Genomic DNA, 14,154 nt, shown 5'->3' with positions numbered 1-14,154 from the left:
TGGTCGACTGATTGTGTGCATGGAGCCGTTCACTAGCAAGACCTGCTCGCTCTGCGGGAGAATTAAGCGCGGGCTAACAAGGGAGAAGGTCGTCTGGTGCCCGTACTGCGCCTACGTGTGCGACCGAGACAATAACGGGGCTCGTAATATGTCTACCTGGTGAATGAGAACATGCTCAGCAGGAAATAGCTCTCCGAGACTGGTTTCTCAAGCGGTGAAGCCTGCACCGTGGTGCTCCTCGGGGGATTCCCAATCTCGCTGGGTCCCGAATCAAAGGAGTGCTTCGATTCAGTTAGGAGGTCTAGACATACAATGATAAACGAACATTTCCACACATTCGCAGATGAACTGCACGTCGCCTATTATAAGACTCTGCATGCCGAGCCCTTGCCTGGGAGTCACGAGTGGAAACAACCGGACCATCCAGCGCGGTTTTACGAGCGCATGGAGAGACCTGCTCGAGTTGCTTGCGGGCCAAGTGATGTTGAAGCGGACTTGCTGGATAAAAGTGGAGCACAATCATCTGCGACGGTCGTTTGTTTTCTAGATGCTCCTTCATCCGACAAAAGGGTCGGCTGCTTGGGCTTTTTAACGTTCATTCGCCAACTTGAAGAAGACAGTGAAGACGAACGCGCAAGAAGCGACCGAACGACGATGGACGAGCTGCCCGCCGTGCTGCTGTTGCACGTGCTGCAGTTCCTGGACCACTCGGCGCTGCATGCGGCCGAGCAGAGCTCGCGCGTGCTGCGGACGCTCACGTTAGAACACGGTGCGTTGCGCGCTCGTCTTCCTGTAACCTGCTACGACGCGCTGACGTTTCGCGTCTATTTTTCTTGTTTGCAGCGCTCTGGCGGGGCCTGGCAAGTGCCCACGTGACTTGCAGCGACGTACTGGACCGCGCCGACCTGTGGAAGAAGATGGCGTGTCTGACGCAGCGCCCCGCGACCGACGACACGCAGTTGCTGGGCGGGGTGCAGGCTTTCTCGTCCGCGGACCGGCCGAGCGAGTCCCCAGTGAACACGCTCGCGTCCTCGCGCTGCTGGCTGGAGCTTCACGAGTTGCAGACGACGGAGACGCAGCAGCAGGTGGAGATGACGACACTGGGTGAGCGCATCCAGCACCGCTGCGGATGCTCCACGGGACACTCGTGCTACTGGAGCAGCTCGGCGTCCACGGACCCGAACGCGACCGAGTTCATCGACTACGCGCTCAATGGGCCATGCGTGGTGAATACCGTTCAGATTGTGCCGTACCGAGTGTTCTGGCATCCGGGCAGCCCCACGTACGCGCCCAAAAGAGTTCGGTTCGAGTTGTTTGACGTTGACGACATGGCGACATTGCAACAAGGATGGAGGAACCACGCGCTGGCAATGCGGCCCGTGGCGATCAAACCGTTCTACGCCTCGCACGACTTCGAGGTGAAGAACGACATGACGCTGCAGGAGTTTGTGCTGCCTCGCAAGGTGGCGGCGAGTAAGAAGACGGTGCTGCGAATTACGTTGCTTGGGCGGCACCAGTCGCAGACCTTCGAGCTCCCGCAGGCGCTGCTCGATGCAGACGAGGACAGACGGCCCAAGTACTACTGCTGTCTGAGCTATGTGAACGTGTGTGGCGTGCCTTGGAAGCCTGTGCAGCCCGCCAGAGAGGAAGCTGCAGCACAAGTTGTGCAACCGTACAGCATGAGCCCCAACCTGCGCATAGCGGCTCTAACTGGACTAGCAGTATACATGACTGCCTGCTACGAAGGTTTCATCGGCCGCACTCGACGATGGGAGTGATCGAGCACAAACCTCCCCACCACAGTGGAAAAAAAAAACACAACATTATCTTAACCACGAGCTGCCGTAGCAAACTCGTCTGACACCGTACAAATAGTAAACCTGCAATCTTGTTATCGTACACATCTAGTTCCTCTTTTTCACCATTTTTCAAACTGCACCTGCATGCCACACGCGCATTTCTTGGCCCAGGTGTTGGCTTCTTCATCAAAGGTGTCAGCTCCAAACTCATGACGATGATCCTTGTCAGCCACGGGCACATATTCCTTCTTCTCCTTTTTCTGCAGTTTCTTCTCCTGTTCAGCCGATTCCACTTCATCTCTATCCAGCTCCATCAAATGCTGCCTTTTTAGTAAATGTTTTGTCCTCCCGGCCGCGGATCGGAATGCTCTCTTTTTCCTCTTCTGCTTCTCCCGCTGCAGTCCTTGTTCGTCCCCATACAATCTGTAGGCTTCTGCCACTAGCGTCCGCCTCAAATACAGCTGCAGTGGCGCAAAGGCTTCGTGTCGTGGGTTGGTTTTGCTCAGATGCGGTAGTCCACGGAAGGATGAGTCGGGCAGAGCGTATTCCACACGGGCCCGGGACTTGGACAACAACTCGAACGCGCCGTCCTGCAGCGTCTGGTCCTGTTTGCAGGTCACGCACACACGCAGCGAGAAGGTCTCGAGCAGCACGCGGTCCAAATACATCGCGTCGTCATTGCACTCGACGCAGCGACCCACCGGCAGGTCGTCCACTGGGAGTTGAAGCGCCATGACCGATTGGAGCAGGAATCGCCGAGGTCGCTATTTGTTCTTTTCGGCGCATATTGGTCCAGACCAAAAGGTCAGATCAGATCGGTCATTGACTCAGACATGGACTCAGAGAATCAGAAATAGCAGCAATTCACTTTGAAATTGGGTGGACGGAATATAATGGCGGAGACGACGACGGCCAAGCCCGAGGACGTGCAGGCGCTGAGCAAGCTGCCGCAGAAGAAGTTCTACCGCTCGCGCGCACACTGCAATCCGCTTTCGCACAATGACTGCTTCGACTAGTGCGTTGGTTGCAAAGGGCGAGTGTCGGGTCTCAGCAAGTTCTGACCGTGGAATGCTCTTTGTTGATGTGAACAGCCCGCAGACGCCGGACGAGATGGACTGGTCGACGCACTACCCGGGTATCGAGAACCCGTAAGGAATTTGCATTGACATGAAAGGGTGGAAGTGTATTGACAATAGCATGATATTTTTGTGTGATCGGCCAGGAGTGTGGACTTCTTGGACGTCGGCTGCGGCTTCGGTGGACTTACAGGTTCGTCGTGTGTTGCAATTTGCAGCTCTTGTTATTGAGGATTTGAATTGAAATTTGTGATGGGTTTCAATTGTTGCAGTGAAGCTGGCGGAGCTGTTCCCGGACAAGTTGACGCTGGCGATGGAGATTCGTGCCAAGGTGACCGAGTATGTGCATCTTCGTATTGAGGCCCTGCGTGCCGAGAACTCGGGACAGTTCCAGAACGTATCGGCGCTGCGCACGAACGCGATGCGCTACCTGCCGCACTACTTCCGCAAGGGCCAGATCACCAAGATGTTCTTTTGCTTCCCGGACCCGCAGTTCAAGGCGCGTCTGCACCGCCGCCGCATTGTCCAGTACGTGGCTTGAGCTTTGTGAAGTGATGCGAATTAAGGGAATTCATGCTAACGGAGATGCTCTTTGTATTGCAGCACGCCTCTGCTGACTGAGTATGCGTACTTGTTGGCTCCGGGCGGCATCCTGTACACGATCACCGACGTGGAGGAGCTGCATGAGTGGCACGTTGAGAAGTGCTCCAGCCACCCGTGTTTCACCCGTATCCCCGACTGCGAGCTGGTACGTAGTTTTTCCCTTGTGAAGCTGAGCAAGCTAAGAACTAAGTTGATCTTCCTCCGTATCAAAGGAGTCGGACCCGTGCGTGAAAGCCATGACGGAAGAAACGGAGGAAGGCAAGAAGGTGGCGCGCGGTGGCGGCAAGAAGTACGTTGCGGTTTTCCGGCGGAAGGCCAACGAGGATGTTGCCGTCGACAACCTCTTCTGGTAAGAAATGGTCAACCTACTCTACATGTAGACACCGACAGGATCCTCTGTTTTCATTCCCGACATACCCAACGAGCTGTGGATCTCTTTTGAATGAACTGCATTCCTTTTACATACAGATTTCTTGCAGCGCTCGCTCCACACACGCTCTTAACTACATGGTCACCCTGCTACATCCCTACGCGGTTGGCTTACAGCAAGCACGCGAATGGATCGTCGCTCTGCACTGGGGGCGGTGACGGCGGCTTCTCTTCGAATCCACGGATATCGTTGCCAGCGAAGGGGTCACTCACATCGGGCACTAATGTGTTGGTTGTGGCAATCGGAGCTGGCTTGGGCGACTCACTGCCTCCAAAGCCTGGGAGGAGTACTGGCTCGGTTGTGGTAGCAGATGAGCCTGACGAGCCGAGGCCCAACCGAGAGCTGAATGACCACGAGGATCGTGGTGATTTGCTGGGAGGCGTAGATGGCGGGAAGCTCGAGCCATCAGACGCAGTCAGACCATCGTTGACTGCAGCCGAGGCATCTGTAATATTTGTGTTGATCGTCGTCAGGAAATCCTCCATTGAACGCGATGATGCTCGGCGCTGCTTGCCCATCGTAGACAGACTCTGCGAACGAAGCTCCATCAGCACGACGTTAATGTCGCCCTGGGCCTCTTCTAATACATCCATAATCCGGTCGCTAGTCGCTTGGATAACCACTGCACACAAAGAGAGAGAGAGAGAGAGACAAGTTAGAAAGGTACGGCAGATCTGCAAATGGGCAGGGACGTACCGGAGAAGTTGCCGTAGTTAGCGTTCATCTCGTTCCAGAGGTAGTCGAACAGCACGAACACCTCCGAAAAGAGCAGGTGGAAGGCTTCGCTATCGTAGAACAGTGGCCAGTTCGCTTGCTGCTCGCGGACGAGCTCACCATCGAATTTCCAGAATAGACGTGCCACCATGCACGTCACATTAATACCGGCGGGACCCCACGGGTATGTGTGATCGTGTGACCCAGGTACTTGGTTTGTAACCATGCGCACAGCTTGTGCGGTGTAATGCGACGCGAAGTACACTAAGCAGTCCAAGCTCAGCATGCCACCGGCGCGGAAGTCTGTAGTTGGGTCCGGCCGTTGGAACCCCAATCGACTCCATGACTCTCCTACGCGTTCAAACTGCAGACCCTGTGCTGGTTCAGGGTCTGCTGCGTCATCGCCATTCTTGGCATCGTCTCCGAAGTCCAACAAATTACCCTCCGCGATAGGCTGAGGTTGCTCAGTGGATGCAGCATTTTCCTTGTTGAACTGCTGCTGAGAGTAGATAGCATGCCACAGATCACGCAGCATCTCTTCGTATTTCTCGTCACCACTCACACAGTTCTGTTTCAGTAAAGCAAACCGCTCCTGCATGTTGGTGATGTATGGCTCTTCGGGCATTCCCGACTTGCCCTGTCGGGACCACAGACAGCTACCCTCCGCTCCACCATTTCCGCGCATGAAGGCAGGTAGCAGCTCCTCCCGCCTCTTGTTGCGCAGCAAGTCCCGCTTGGTAGCCTGCGCAAGTGCAGCGCGTTCGCGCTCACGCGCCTTCTTGTCAAGTCCCACCAAACTTTTGCAGCCATCGGCAACGCCAAAGTGAAGAGCATATGCCACAACTGCGCCATCAGCATAGCCGCACACGATGCAGCGCTCATCTTGGCCCATGCTCAAACTCGTCAATTCTACTCCCGGACGCTTGCACTCAATGCGTCGGACTACAGAACCAGGCATGCCGGCATCACGCACCTCGATGGCTGCGTCAGCACCAGTACAAGCCGTGATCAGGTACTCGCCCGAGCGCGTGAACAGTACGCCGCGCTCTAGTAGCAAATGAGGCACCGGAGGTAAGTCATTCTCGCCTTCAACAGACTCCACACTTACCAGCTTGTCATGGGAGATCACGTGACCATTAATTGAAACCACGTAAAGCTCGGACTGTCGCTCCGAACCATCCTGCTGTTGTTCTTGCAGGTCACTTGTGGCGACATACCCGCTGCTGGACAAACCACCAGCCACCATGCTGCTGTTGCCGCTTCCCGTTTCACCAACTGTGAGCCTAGCCTTGTCATCGGAGAAAAGTGAATTGGCACGAGAGTAGCGACCACTGCGCTGGGTTTTGTGGGTTGTGATGGAGTGAACAAGCGTGTCGCCCTGAGCTGAGATCACCATATGCGCCACAGCCGACGTCTCCATCGGACCCGGTGTAAGAGCCAAAGCGTGGAGGGGCGTTGACCCACGGAGCGAGTGCAGCAGAAGCATGTTGTTCTTTGAGGCACTGACCACCACGTCCAAATCGACATTAAGCGAGACGGCCACCACCGGGCTTGTGTGGCCTACAAGGAGAACCCAAGGTAAACCACCCACGGGTAACTCCTTCTTGAGGAAGAGTCGTCGTGAGCGAGATGCTGAGAGCTTTGACAATGCCCAAATTGAGACTGTGCAATCCTCACTACCAAACGCCAAAGCTAAGTCGCCAGTAAAGTCGTCTTCACTGCGCGCCATACACAAAATAGGCTTCTTGTGGAAGGCAATTCGCTGCAAGAGCTCGCCATCAGCGGCCCAATGAATACGCCAACTACCGTCCCAGTACCCACAGCTGATCATCTGCTCGTAAAACACCACACCTTCGCTCACGAGACAGCCTGCAGGGAGCTTCCACCATTGATCCACATCCACCATCGAGAACGGACAAGAGCGCACCGTATCTGGCACAGAGTTCAGGTAACGCTTCGCCAATACCACACCATCACTGTCCGTTGTGTATACAACTACTCCATGATCGTTGCTACTTGTGCTATGAGCCCCCATGCCAGTGCCACTTCCAAGGCCAGGTCCAGATCCTGTAAGGGCTGTAAGCGCCACTGCGTGATTCAAAGCGTTCGAAAAACGCACGCTCTTGACAGCTGCTGCGTGCTTGGACGGAAGGTCATGACGACGCACTTGTCGTCGCGAAGACAGAACAGCCATACTGTGCGAGGCCGGATATCGTGCCTCTAGGGATTCATCCTGCGTCATACGTACAGGGTGTGGTTTACGGAATAGTTGAACTGGCACCGTGCCACGCTGAACGAGTTTGGCGCGCACACCATCGCTAGAAGTACTGAGATCCAAACGCTCTGGGTAGCACGCAATGTGATACGAGTTCAACGCATCCACAGCGGACGACCCAGTCTGCTTATATCCGAAGATAAGGTCGATCCAGTGGTGAAGGTTGCTGGACACGAAATCACTCTCAAGCGCCAAACGATGCAGACGCACAAAGTCGTACGGTGAAGCGGCCCATGGAGGCAGTGACACCTCACGCTTTAGGCCCGCTGTTGCACTGACATCCTGTCCTGGAGCGAAGTGCCGTGCTAGTGTCTTGTTTCGTGCACTTGAAAAGAGCTCCGGCAGGTAGAAAAACTCCGGTGTCAACTCGAACATATGACGATCGTCACTGGTACACATCTGGAAGGCCTCCGGCACCGAATCAAACGTAGGCTCACCAGCCGCCATGTGATGGAGCTGCTGTTCCTCGCTACCAAGAACAGCTCCAGTGAAAGGTGCGAGTCGAATCAAAAAGTAGAGCACAGACTGCATGTGCGAGTATGTGTTCGCGTAGTGGAATGCAGGAATCGGTGTCTTCGGGTCCCATCCTTCGTACGTCGCGCGTGCACGCTGAATAGCCTCGGTCGTTTGTGCACCAATAGGCCGGCGCAAGTCGCGATAAATGTCTTCGTCGTCCAAGCGTAGCTCCGCAGATTCATAATCCTTGATCACCCACGGGAAGACGGGGTACTGAGCGGCATCATTATACGATCGACCAGCAGACACGTTCAGCGCCATAAGATACTCAAAGTTGCTGATCTCACGTCGCACCCACATCTCCGTCCACTTGCTCTTAGAAAACATTCTTTCGGCTGATAGCAAGCGCTTGCCCCATTTCGCGAGGCATGGAGGCTTCCGCTCTTTCAATGTGGCGTACATGAGGTCAGCCTCTCCGTAGCTTTCAAGACCGAAGAAGCAAGAACTGCCGTCCACGAAGTAAATTTCAAGGCCGTTCTGACCCTCCATGAGGAACCGCCGCCTGTGAATCACGCGGATGACGCGAACGCCCCACACACGGCGCTTTAGCTGTGACACGTACACCTCGTGAAGACGCTGCGCATTGCGCTGTCGAGCAGCAACTCCTCCATCATCGTTTGACTTGAACGCATCTGCGATGCCGCGCAGCGTTACCACGCGCTCTCCCTCGAAGACGATAGTTGCAGCACCGATGCGCAGCACACCATGTACTAAGACACCCGACGGGAGCACCAGATACGCCTTAGTGCGGTACGGCGCCCCTAATGTTTTCCAGTGGTCATGCTTGCTCGGATTCTTAAGCATCCGCGATGACGATGTAGGGCCTGCAGAGCTTGGCCCGGGTGGGCTGGCTGGCTTCGTCGCATCATTACTTCGCGCACTGTTTTCCTCTCCTGCAGTATCGGGCGATGTTGAATCTTGCATATCACCACCGTCTTCCGAAACATTCGAGAGACTCCTGTGGGGTCCCAAGTTCTCAGGTCCCGTAAACGATCCTGACAAAGTGGTCGGGCGTCCACCTGCGAGGCGCATAATACCGGAGGAGAGCCGCGTCGAGATTGTACCAATGCGGCCTTTTGCAGACTTAACAGTAGTCGCGACGTCCACGGAGACAGCACGGCGGTCTCGAATTGGTGAGTCATCCGCAAAGGCACCGCCGACATTTTCACTAAGCTCAGGTGGTGGCGGTGCGATCGGCGCAGTCGACACAAGCTCGGGGTTTTGGCCTATGACATCCAAGCGCGAGGAAGCGTCCACGATTTCTCCTACACTATCGCTGCTGTGCATACGATCGCGAAGCATAGAGCGCGGTACATTGTCATTGCTGCTACCACTAGCATCGAGAGAGGTTGGACTGTTGTCGTCATCCAAATATCCCACATCACTCATGCGTCTCGCTAATCCGACATACCCAGGGTCATCCGACTCCGCGGCTTCCGATCCCTCTCCATCACCACCACTATCAGCAGTGTGAGTATCGTCGTCATCTTCTTCCTCTTCCAAAAGTTGATCTGTCGAATCACCTGAAGCCGCAAGAACACCGTTGTCCACGACTATGGAGTCCACTGGTGGCATAGTCAACTCGTCTGTCATATTGTTAAGCATTTCGTGCTTCAAACTCGAAGAGGTGAGGTTTGCGCTGTAGTTGTGGGTGATAGTATCATCCGTGTCCGGGAGCAGACGACACCGGATCCAGTTGCTCGACGTGTAGATATCCACACGCCAAAATTCGTTGTCACCCCAGAGACCAATGATGGTGCCGTCGCCAACAGCGTTAAGAACAGCCTCATCTTTCACTCCCCAGACATGACGTACTCCCCACTTGGCCAGCACTCGCAATTTCATCCAGTCATCAATGTCTTTCGCCTTGACGCGCTCCAGCCAAACGTGGTCTTCTCCATCGCTAGAGGGTGCACCAAGCGACTTTGCAGAGCGAGTGAAGTTGCTGATGCGCTCAAGTTCGGCCTTTGCGCGATTTTTTTCATCAGCTTCCTCGTCAAACATACCAACACGACGCATTGCACGAATGTCACGCGCATGCGCCATCTGTTCATGATAAAAGCAATCGCGACGACGAACCTCCTGATTGTTTGTGGCAAAGTCATTCCGAGCAAGCAATTCGGCCAATTGGTCAGAAGAACGCAGTGGCACGGACACCAGTGACGCCAGAATGCTTGCCAACTTCACTGCCGACTCTGACCAACATTTCCGCCGCACACGACCAATCAGTGATGAAAGCTCCGGGATCAACCAGAGAAGCAGTGTTGTTTCGTCACCAGGCGCAGCCTTCACGCATTCACTTGCGGTAACTAGCCCTGCTGTTGTTGTCATGCCGTTAGAGCCTGAACGAGAAGGTGCAAAGCACGAGTCGAATTGCGCAAGTTCATGGCCTAAGCCCATCGCGTTGATAAAGTACTCCAGTTTGTTGATACGCGCAAAAAACACCGAGTTGGCAGGTAGCCGTAGTTTTACTGCTGACGAAAGTTCGTCATTGTCGTCTTCACTGTCGGCTGCAGCTTCGTTGTCATCCGAAATGAGTACGAGGTACAAGCACCGCAGTAGCAACTGCAGAATTTGACGCATCGGTCCACCGGGGTGGGGTCGCGCAGAAATGTTGCTTCCACCGGATAACGGCGGCGGTGGGGAGTTAGACACTGGTGCGTTTGGCGCGGCACCAGTAGGCAACAGGTTGAACCCAAATCCAAGCATGCTCGTACCAGCATTAGAACGTGCCGAAGAACCCAATGGTGGAGGACTTTGCAGTCCGCTTTCCATTGGACGGGGTGGTGTGCTGCCGCGACGGCTGTGTGCATTACTGGATCGTCTCGCAAAACTCGCATCCGATTCCGAATGGAAGTGAGAAGCAAAATGTTGCCAAATGCCTAAAATTGAGTCCACCAATTCAGCTTCGTGCCAAATCGCGCGTTCACACTTCCAGAAGACCAAACTCTTCGTGACGTCTTCGTTACCGGAGCCATTCATCAGTTTGCTTGGATCGACGTCACCTAGGGTATCTGGGTCGTAGTGAAGCACTACAGCAGCAGCCAAAGACGCCAAACTCTCAGCGTTACGCCACAAAATTGACTCGCGAGATGGGGTGCCCTCATTGATGCGCAAATTCATTTCGGCTGACAGCATTTCGTTCATCTTGTCAAGCGTGGTCTTGAGCAACGATACCACGACCACCTCCAACTCCTCTGTGGATGTGATAAAGCGAGAAAGAGTAGTAAACGGATCCTGAAGCAAAAACCACGCCATTTCGTTCGTTTTCACCTCAAGGCAGATCATAGATGAAATAACGTCGTATGACATCAGCGTAATGAAGTCCACACAACCGCTTGGCTGGTAGACGGACATTAGCTCCACAAGTGCCAGCTTCATCCGGCTTGACATGTCATTGAAGCAACTCGCGCTCACACCCTGCTTTTTGCGGTCACCATCCCCATGCAAAGCTAGTAAGCCTCGCACAAAGTCAACATCATCATGCGTAATAATCGAAAACAGTGCATTCACGCGAACCTCATCCGGTTCCTGCGTGTTCAGCACCATGTCTCTTAGCCGGCTCATCGGAACCCCGGGGCAACCATGCAACTCAATGCCAAATAGCGAAGAAGGTGGAGTCAGCGGGCTTTCATATTGACGCTGCGGGTCGCCACGAAGACTGAGAATGGCCTCAATAATTGGCACTTGCTCAGTTGTTGATGACTCTGTAGCAGTGCCACCCATGCTTGAGATACTCCCGAAGATCAGCACGTGGCGATTGATAGCGCTGGCAACTGTCGAAGACGCGAAAATGATCTTCAAGTGACGAATAGCAACCATGCGAATAGTGACGGAGCTAGAGCGTACAAGCCCCAGGAAGGCAGACATCATGTTGTCGTGCCAAATTGTTGCAGTGGCCAGCACATTCTCATCGATGAGTGAATCGTATGCTGCCGTTTTGCCATCCAGTGCCTTCATGTTCTTCTCCGTTACTTGGATACCCAGAATCATGAGCAGAATCTCCGAGTACACACCCATCGAGACAGGTCGCTCTTCGGGCTTCAAAGAATGCATGATTAAGTACGCGTCGCCCACGGAAAGTTGGATCTTATCCGGATTGTTCACCATCTCACGATCTTGAGAGCAGTCGCACTTTAAGAACAGGTATGTTCGCAGCAATCGCAGAGTCATTACTCGAATGACGTCGTTCGAAAACTCCAATAGCGGCAACCAGATACGAAGTCCTCCCAAACGACCAAAGAGGTCCAACATTCCAGCAGGAGCCGTGGGTTGGACCGAAAGCTCGATCAATAGTTGCAGCAAGTCTGGTAAATCCGTCTCCGGTACATTTTCTATGGCCGAGCCACTACCATCAAGATCACTTTCAGGCATACTTTTAGAGGTTGACGACGATGAGACAGTCGCTGAAGACGACGACCCATTTGATGGCCCAATCTCTTGCAGCGTCGGTGTTCCATCAATGTTCATTCCTGGAATCATAGGGTTGCTTGGCTTACCAATCATGCAGAAAATAAGAGAACGTGTGCTTTCGTACGATAGCTGTGACTTCACTTCCTTGCCCTTTCCTGGAAAGGGCATAACAGAACCTGCGATTTTCGCTGGGGGTGATTCACACAGTACGATCTTAATCATCGCCAACACACGCTTTCGCAGCAAATCAACCTCCTCGGGTGAAAACTCCCGGGCACGCCGAAGTGTCGTAGATGTGGGAATCCGCCAGTATATCCACGAAAGGCATCGCAAGAAGTGACGCGTGGAAGCCGGAGATAGGTTCTTGCTGTCCTTGCGAGTCATGATCTCGAGCTTGTCGAACACAGTACTTTGAAGATCCACAGGCGCGTTCACCCAAACGCGGAAATTGAAAAGCAAAAATTTGTAGATCTCGTCAGCCAAAATGCGGTCGGAGATCACAGCGCTACGCAAGCGCTCGATCGCAATCAATAAATCAGCCGTCAAGTACCGCGGTGGCAGCGAGCGCATCAGTAGCGCCATAAGACGCACTCCTTGACTTCGACGGAAGATAAATTTGTTGACCAGGGAATGCCGCATGATTTCGGCGATCAGAAGCACCACCTTCGGAATACTGTGCACGCCCATTGGACGTGCGATCAGGTCGCTCATTTGTTTGAGGAAGTCTGCGTCTTCATCAAATTGCGTGGTCAAAACTCCAGTAGTTCCCGCCAAGCTGCTTCTAACCGATAGAGATGTCTCTGATGTGTCGTCCCCGTTCGAATCGGGAGTCGTTGCATTCACCGTTGAGACAGCAGCCGTAGTCGACGTTACCAATAACGGAAGGCACACCAACGGACCACCTAGCTGTGCCACAGCTTGTTTAAATGTTCCGGCATGCCGCAGTCGCACTCCAGCACTTGCAGCAGCTGCATGGTAGTCATTACCGCTAGAATCGTAGCAAAGGCCCTTCAGTCGATCACAGTGCCGGGCATCATACGCGAGCAGTAATCCATCGGTCGAATTTCCCGCTGCGTTGGAGCCTCCAGGTGTTCCTGGGGCACCACTGACTCCAGCGCTCGATGATGTCGATGACGACGAGATGTACGAGTTGAATTGAAACACGAGCGCATCGTACTCGTCGACGCTACGGATATTATTGATGATGCTGGCCGGCAGCGCCTGCCCAAAGAGCGCCGTAGGACCGAGCAGAATTCGAAGAGCGTTGGAGCCGTTGCTTTCGCGCATGGCGAGATATGCCTTCACAACAGGCGCCATAAGAGCTGTGTTCGGGTATGCCAACCGTACGCTCTGGCGCAATTCCGCGTTGAGATACACATCTAGCTTGGAGCCGCGGAACTGGCGATGGGTGTGCGTGATGCACAAGAAATGCCACCTTCCAGGCGTAACGAGGTCAGGCACTTCCACATGTCCGTCATTCTTCCGCTTGTCGAAACTCGTGATCATGAGCGACGAGCGCAGGAACGAGCACATGATCCCCACGCCCGTTTTGCCGCAAAACGTAAACAGCGGCGCCACTTCCTCTGGCAAATACTCGAACTTGATCCAAGCGCAGAACGTGTACCCGTTGTTCGGGAAGGCCGGCAGCACGGGCATGAGGAGGCCCGAAAACTCTCCGTTCAGATCAAAGAACGACGCCGGTCCGAACGAATCGCGCGCGATCATCTCGAGCGTGGACAGGTAGTAGCTCACGGCCTCGTCGTCCGGCTCCTCGTGCACCATGCGCATGCTGCGGAACACGGCAAGCATGGCCTGGATGTCATCCATACTTACCGAGTGGTACGCCAAGTAGAGGAACACACGCAGCAGCTTCTTGAGCACTGTGTGGGGCAGACTTGGGTCTGCGAACAGGCCGCGCTCACTCAGGAAGCGCAGGATTTCGCGCTGCAGGCCCGCGGTGGAGCACGCCTCCACGTTGCCGCAGCTGCTGCGCACGAGGCTGATGAGTGCCTCGAGCGCGCGAATCTGCTCGCTCTCGTCCAGCACGCCCACGATGTCCGAGAAGAGCGCCTTGAGGCGCGACGGCCGCCGGATCTGCAAGCGCGTGGCCTCCGCATCGCTGTACTCCTTCCCACCCACTGCAAATAAGAAAGCAATACATTGTCAGAGTGATGGTCATGTAGGTAGCAGTACGCAGCAGCAGGCTGGGGGGCGTACACAGCTCCAGCAGGAAGACGGACACAGTGTCCGTCGGCTCCGTGAGCTCCATGGTCGAGAGAGGGGGGCTTGGACTCTGTCTGCGCTCTTGTGGAACTGATCCGCGCTGCC

At 54.5% G+C, this 14,154-nt stretch overlaps 4 protein-coding genes across 4 annotated transcripts; 2 read left to right on the top strand and 2 right to left on the bottom strand.

Moving 5' to 3' along the window:
- Positions 1–654: 654 nt before the first annotated feature.
- On the top strand, positions 655–1,778 carry KRP23_6860 (F-box protein; the record flags this gene model as incomplete). Its single annotated transcript, XM_067892102.1, has 2 exons — positions 655–769; positions 844–1,778. 2 exons carry the CDS (start codon positions 655–657, stop codon positions 1,776–1,778), a joined length of 1,050 nt encoding a protein of 349 aa, XP_067744014.1.
- Positions 1,779–1,918: 140 nt separating this feature from the next.
- Positions 1,919–2,533, bottom strand: KRP23_6859 (DNA repair protein complementing XP-A cells-like protein; the record flags this gene model as incomplete). The annotated part of the gene is made up of 1 exon (XM_067892101.1): positions 1,919–2,533. The coding sequence occupies one exon, from the start codon at positions 2,531–2,533 to the stop codon at positions 1,919–1,921; it is 615 nt and encodes a 204-aa protein (XP_067744013.1).
- Positions 2,534–2,692: 159 nt separating this feature from the next.
- On the top strand, positions 2,693–3,831 carry KRP23_6858 (tRNA (guanine-N(7)-)-methyltransferase; the record flags this gene model as incomplete). Its single annotated transcript, XM_067892100.1, has 6 exons — positions 2,693–2,814; positions 2,891–2,947; positions 3,022–3,068; positions 3,148–3,403; positions 3,479–3,623; positions 3,691–3,831. The coding sequence occupies 6 exons, from the start codon at positions 2,693–2,695 to the stop codon at positions 3,829–3,831; spliced, it is 768 nt and encodes a 255-aa protein (XP_067744012.1).
- Positions 3,832–4,018: 187 nt separating this feature from the next.
- On the bottom strand, positions 4,019–14,095 carry KRP23_6857 (Neurobeachin-like protein 1; the record flags this gene model as incomplete). Its single annotated transcript, XM_067892099.1, has 3 exons — positions 4,019–4,530; positions 4,605–13,964; positions 14,044–14,095. 3 exons carry the CDS (start codon positions 14,093–14,095, stop codon positions 4,019–4,021), a joined length of 9,924 nt encoding a protein of 3,307 aa, XP_067744011.1.
- Between the last annotated feature and the right edge of the window lie 59 nt (positions 14,096–14,154).

Source organism: Phytophthora ramorum, assembly GCF_020800215.1.
Source record: "Phytophthora ramorum isolate Pr-102 chromosome Unknown Phyram_PR-102_s0006, whole genome shotgun sequence".
Taxonomy (NCBI): Eukaryota; Oomycota; class Peronosporomycetes; order Peronosporales; family Peronosporaceae; genus Phytophthora; species Phytophthora ramorum.
This window is presented reverse-complemented; position numbering and strand designations above follow the sequence as displayed.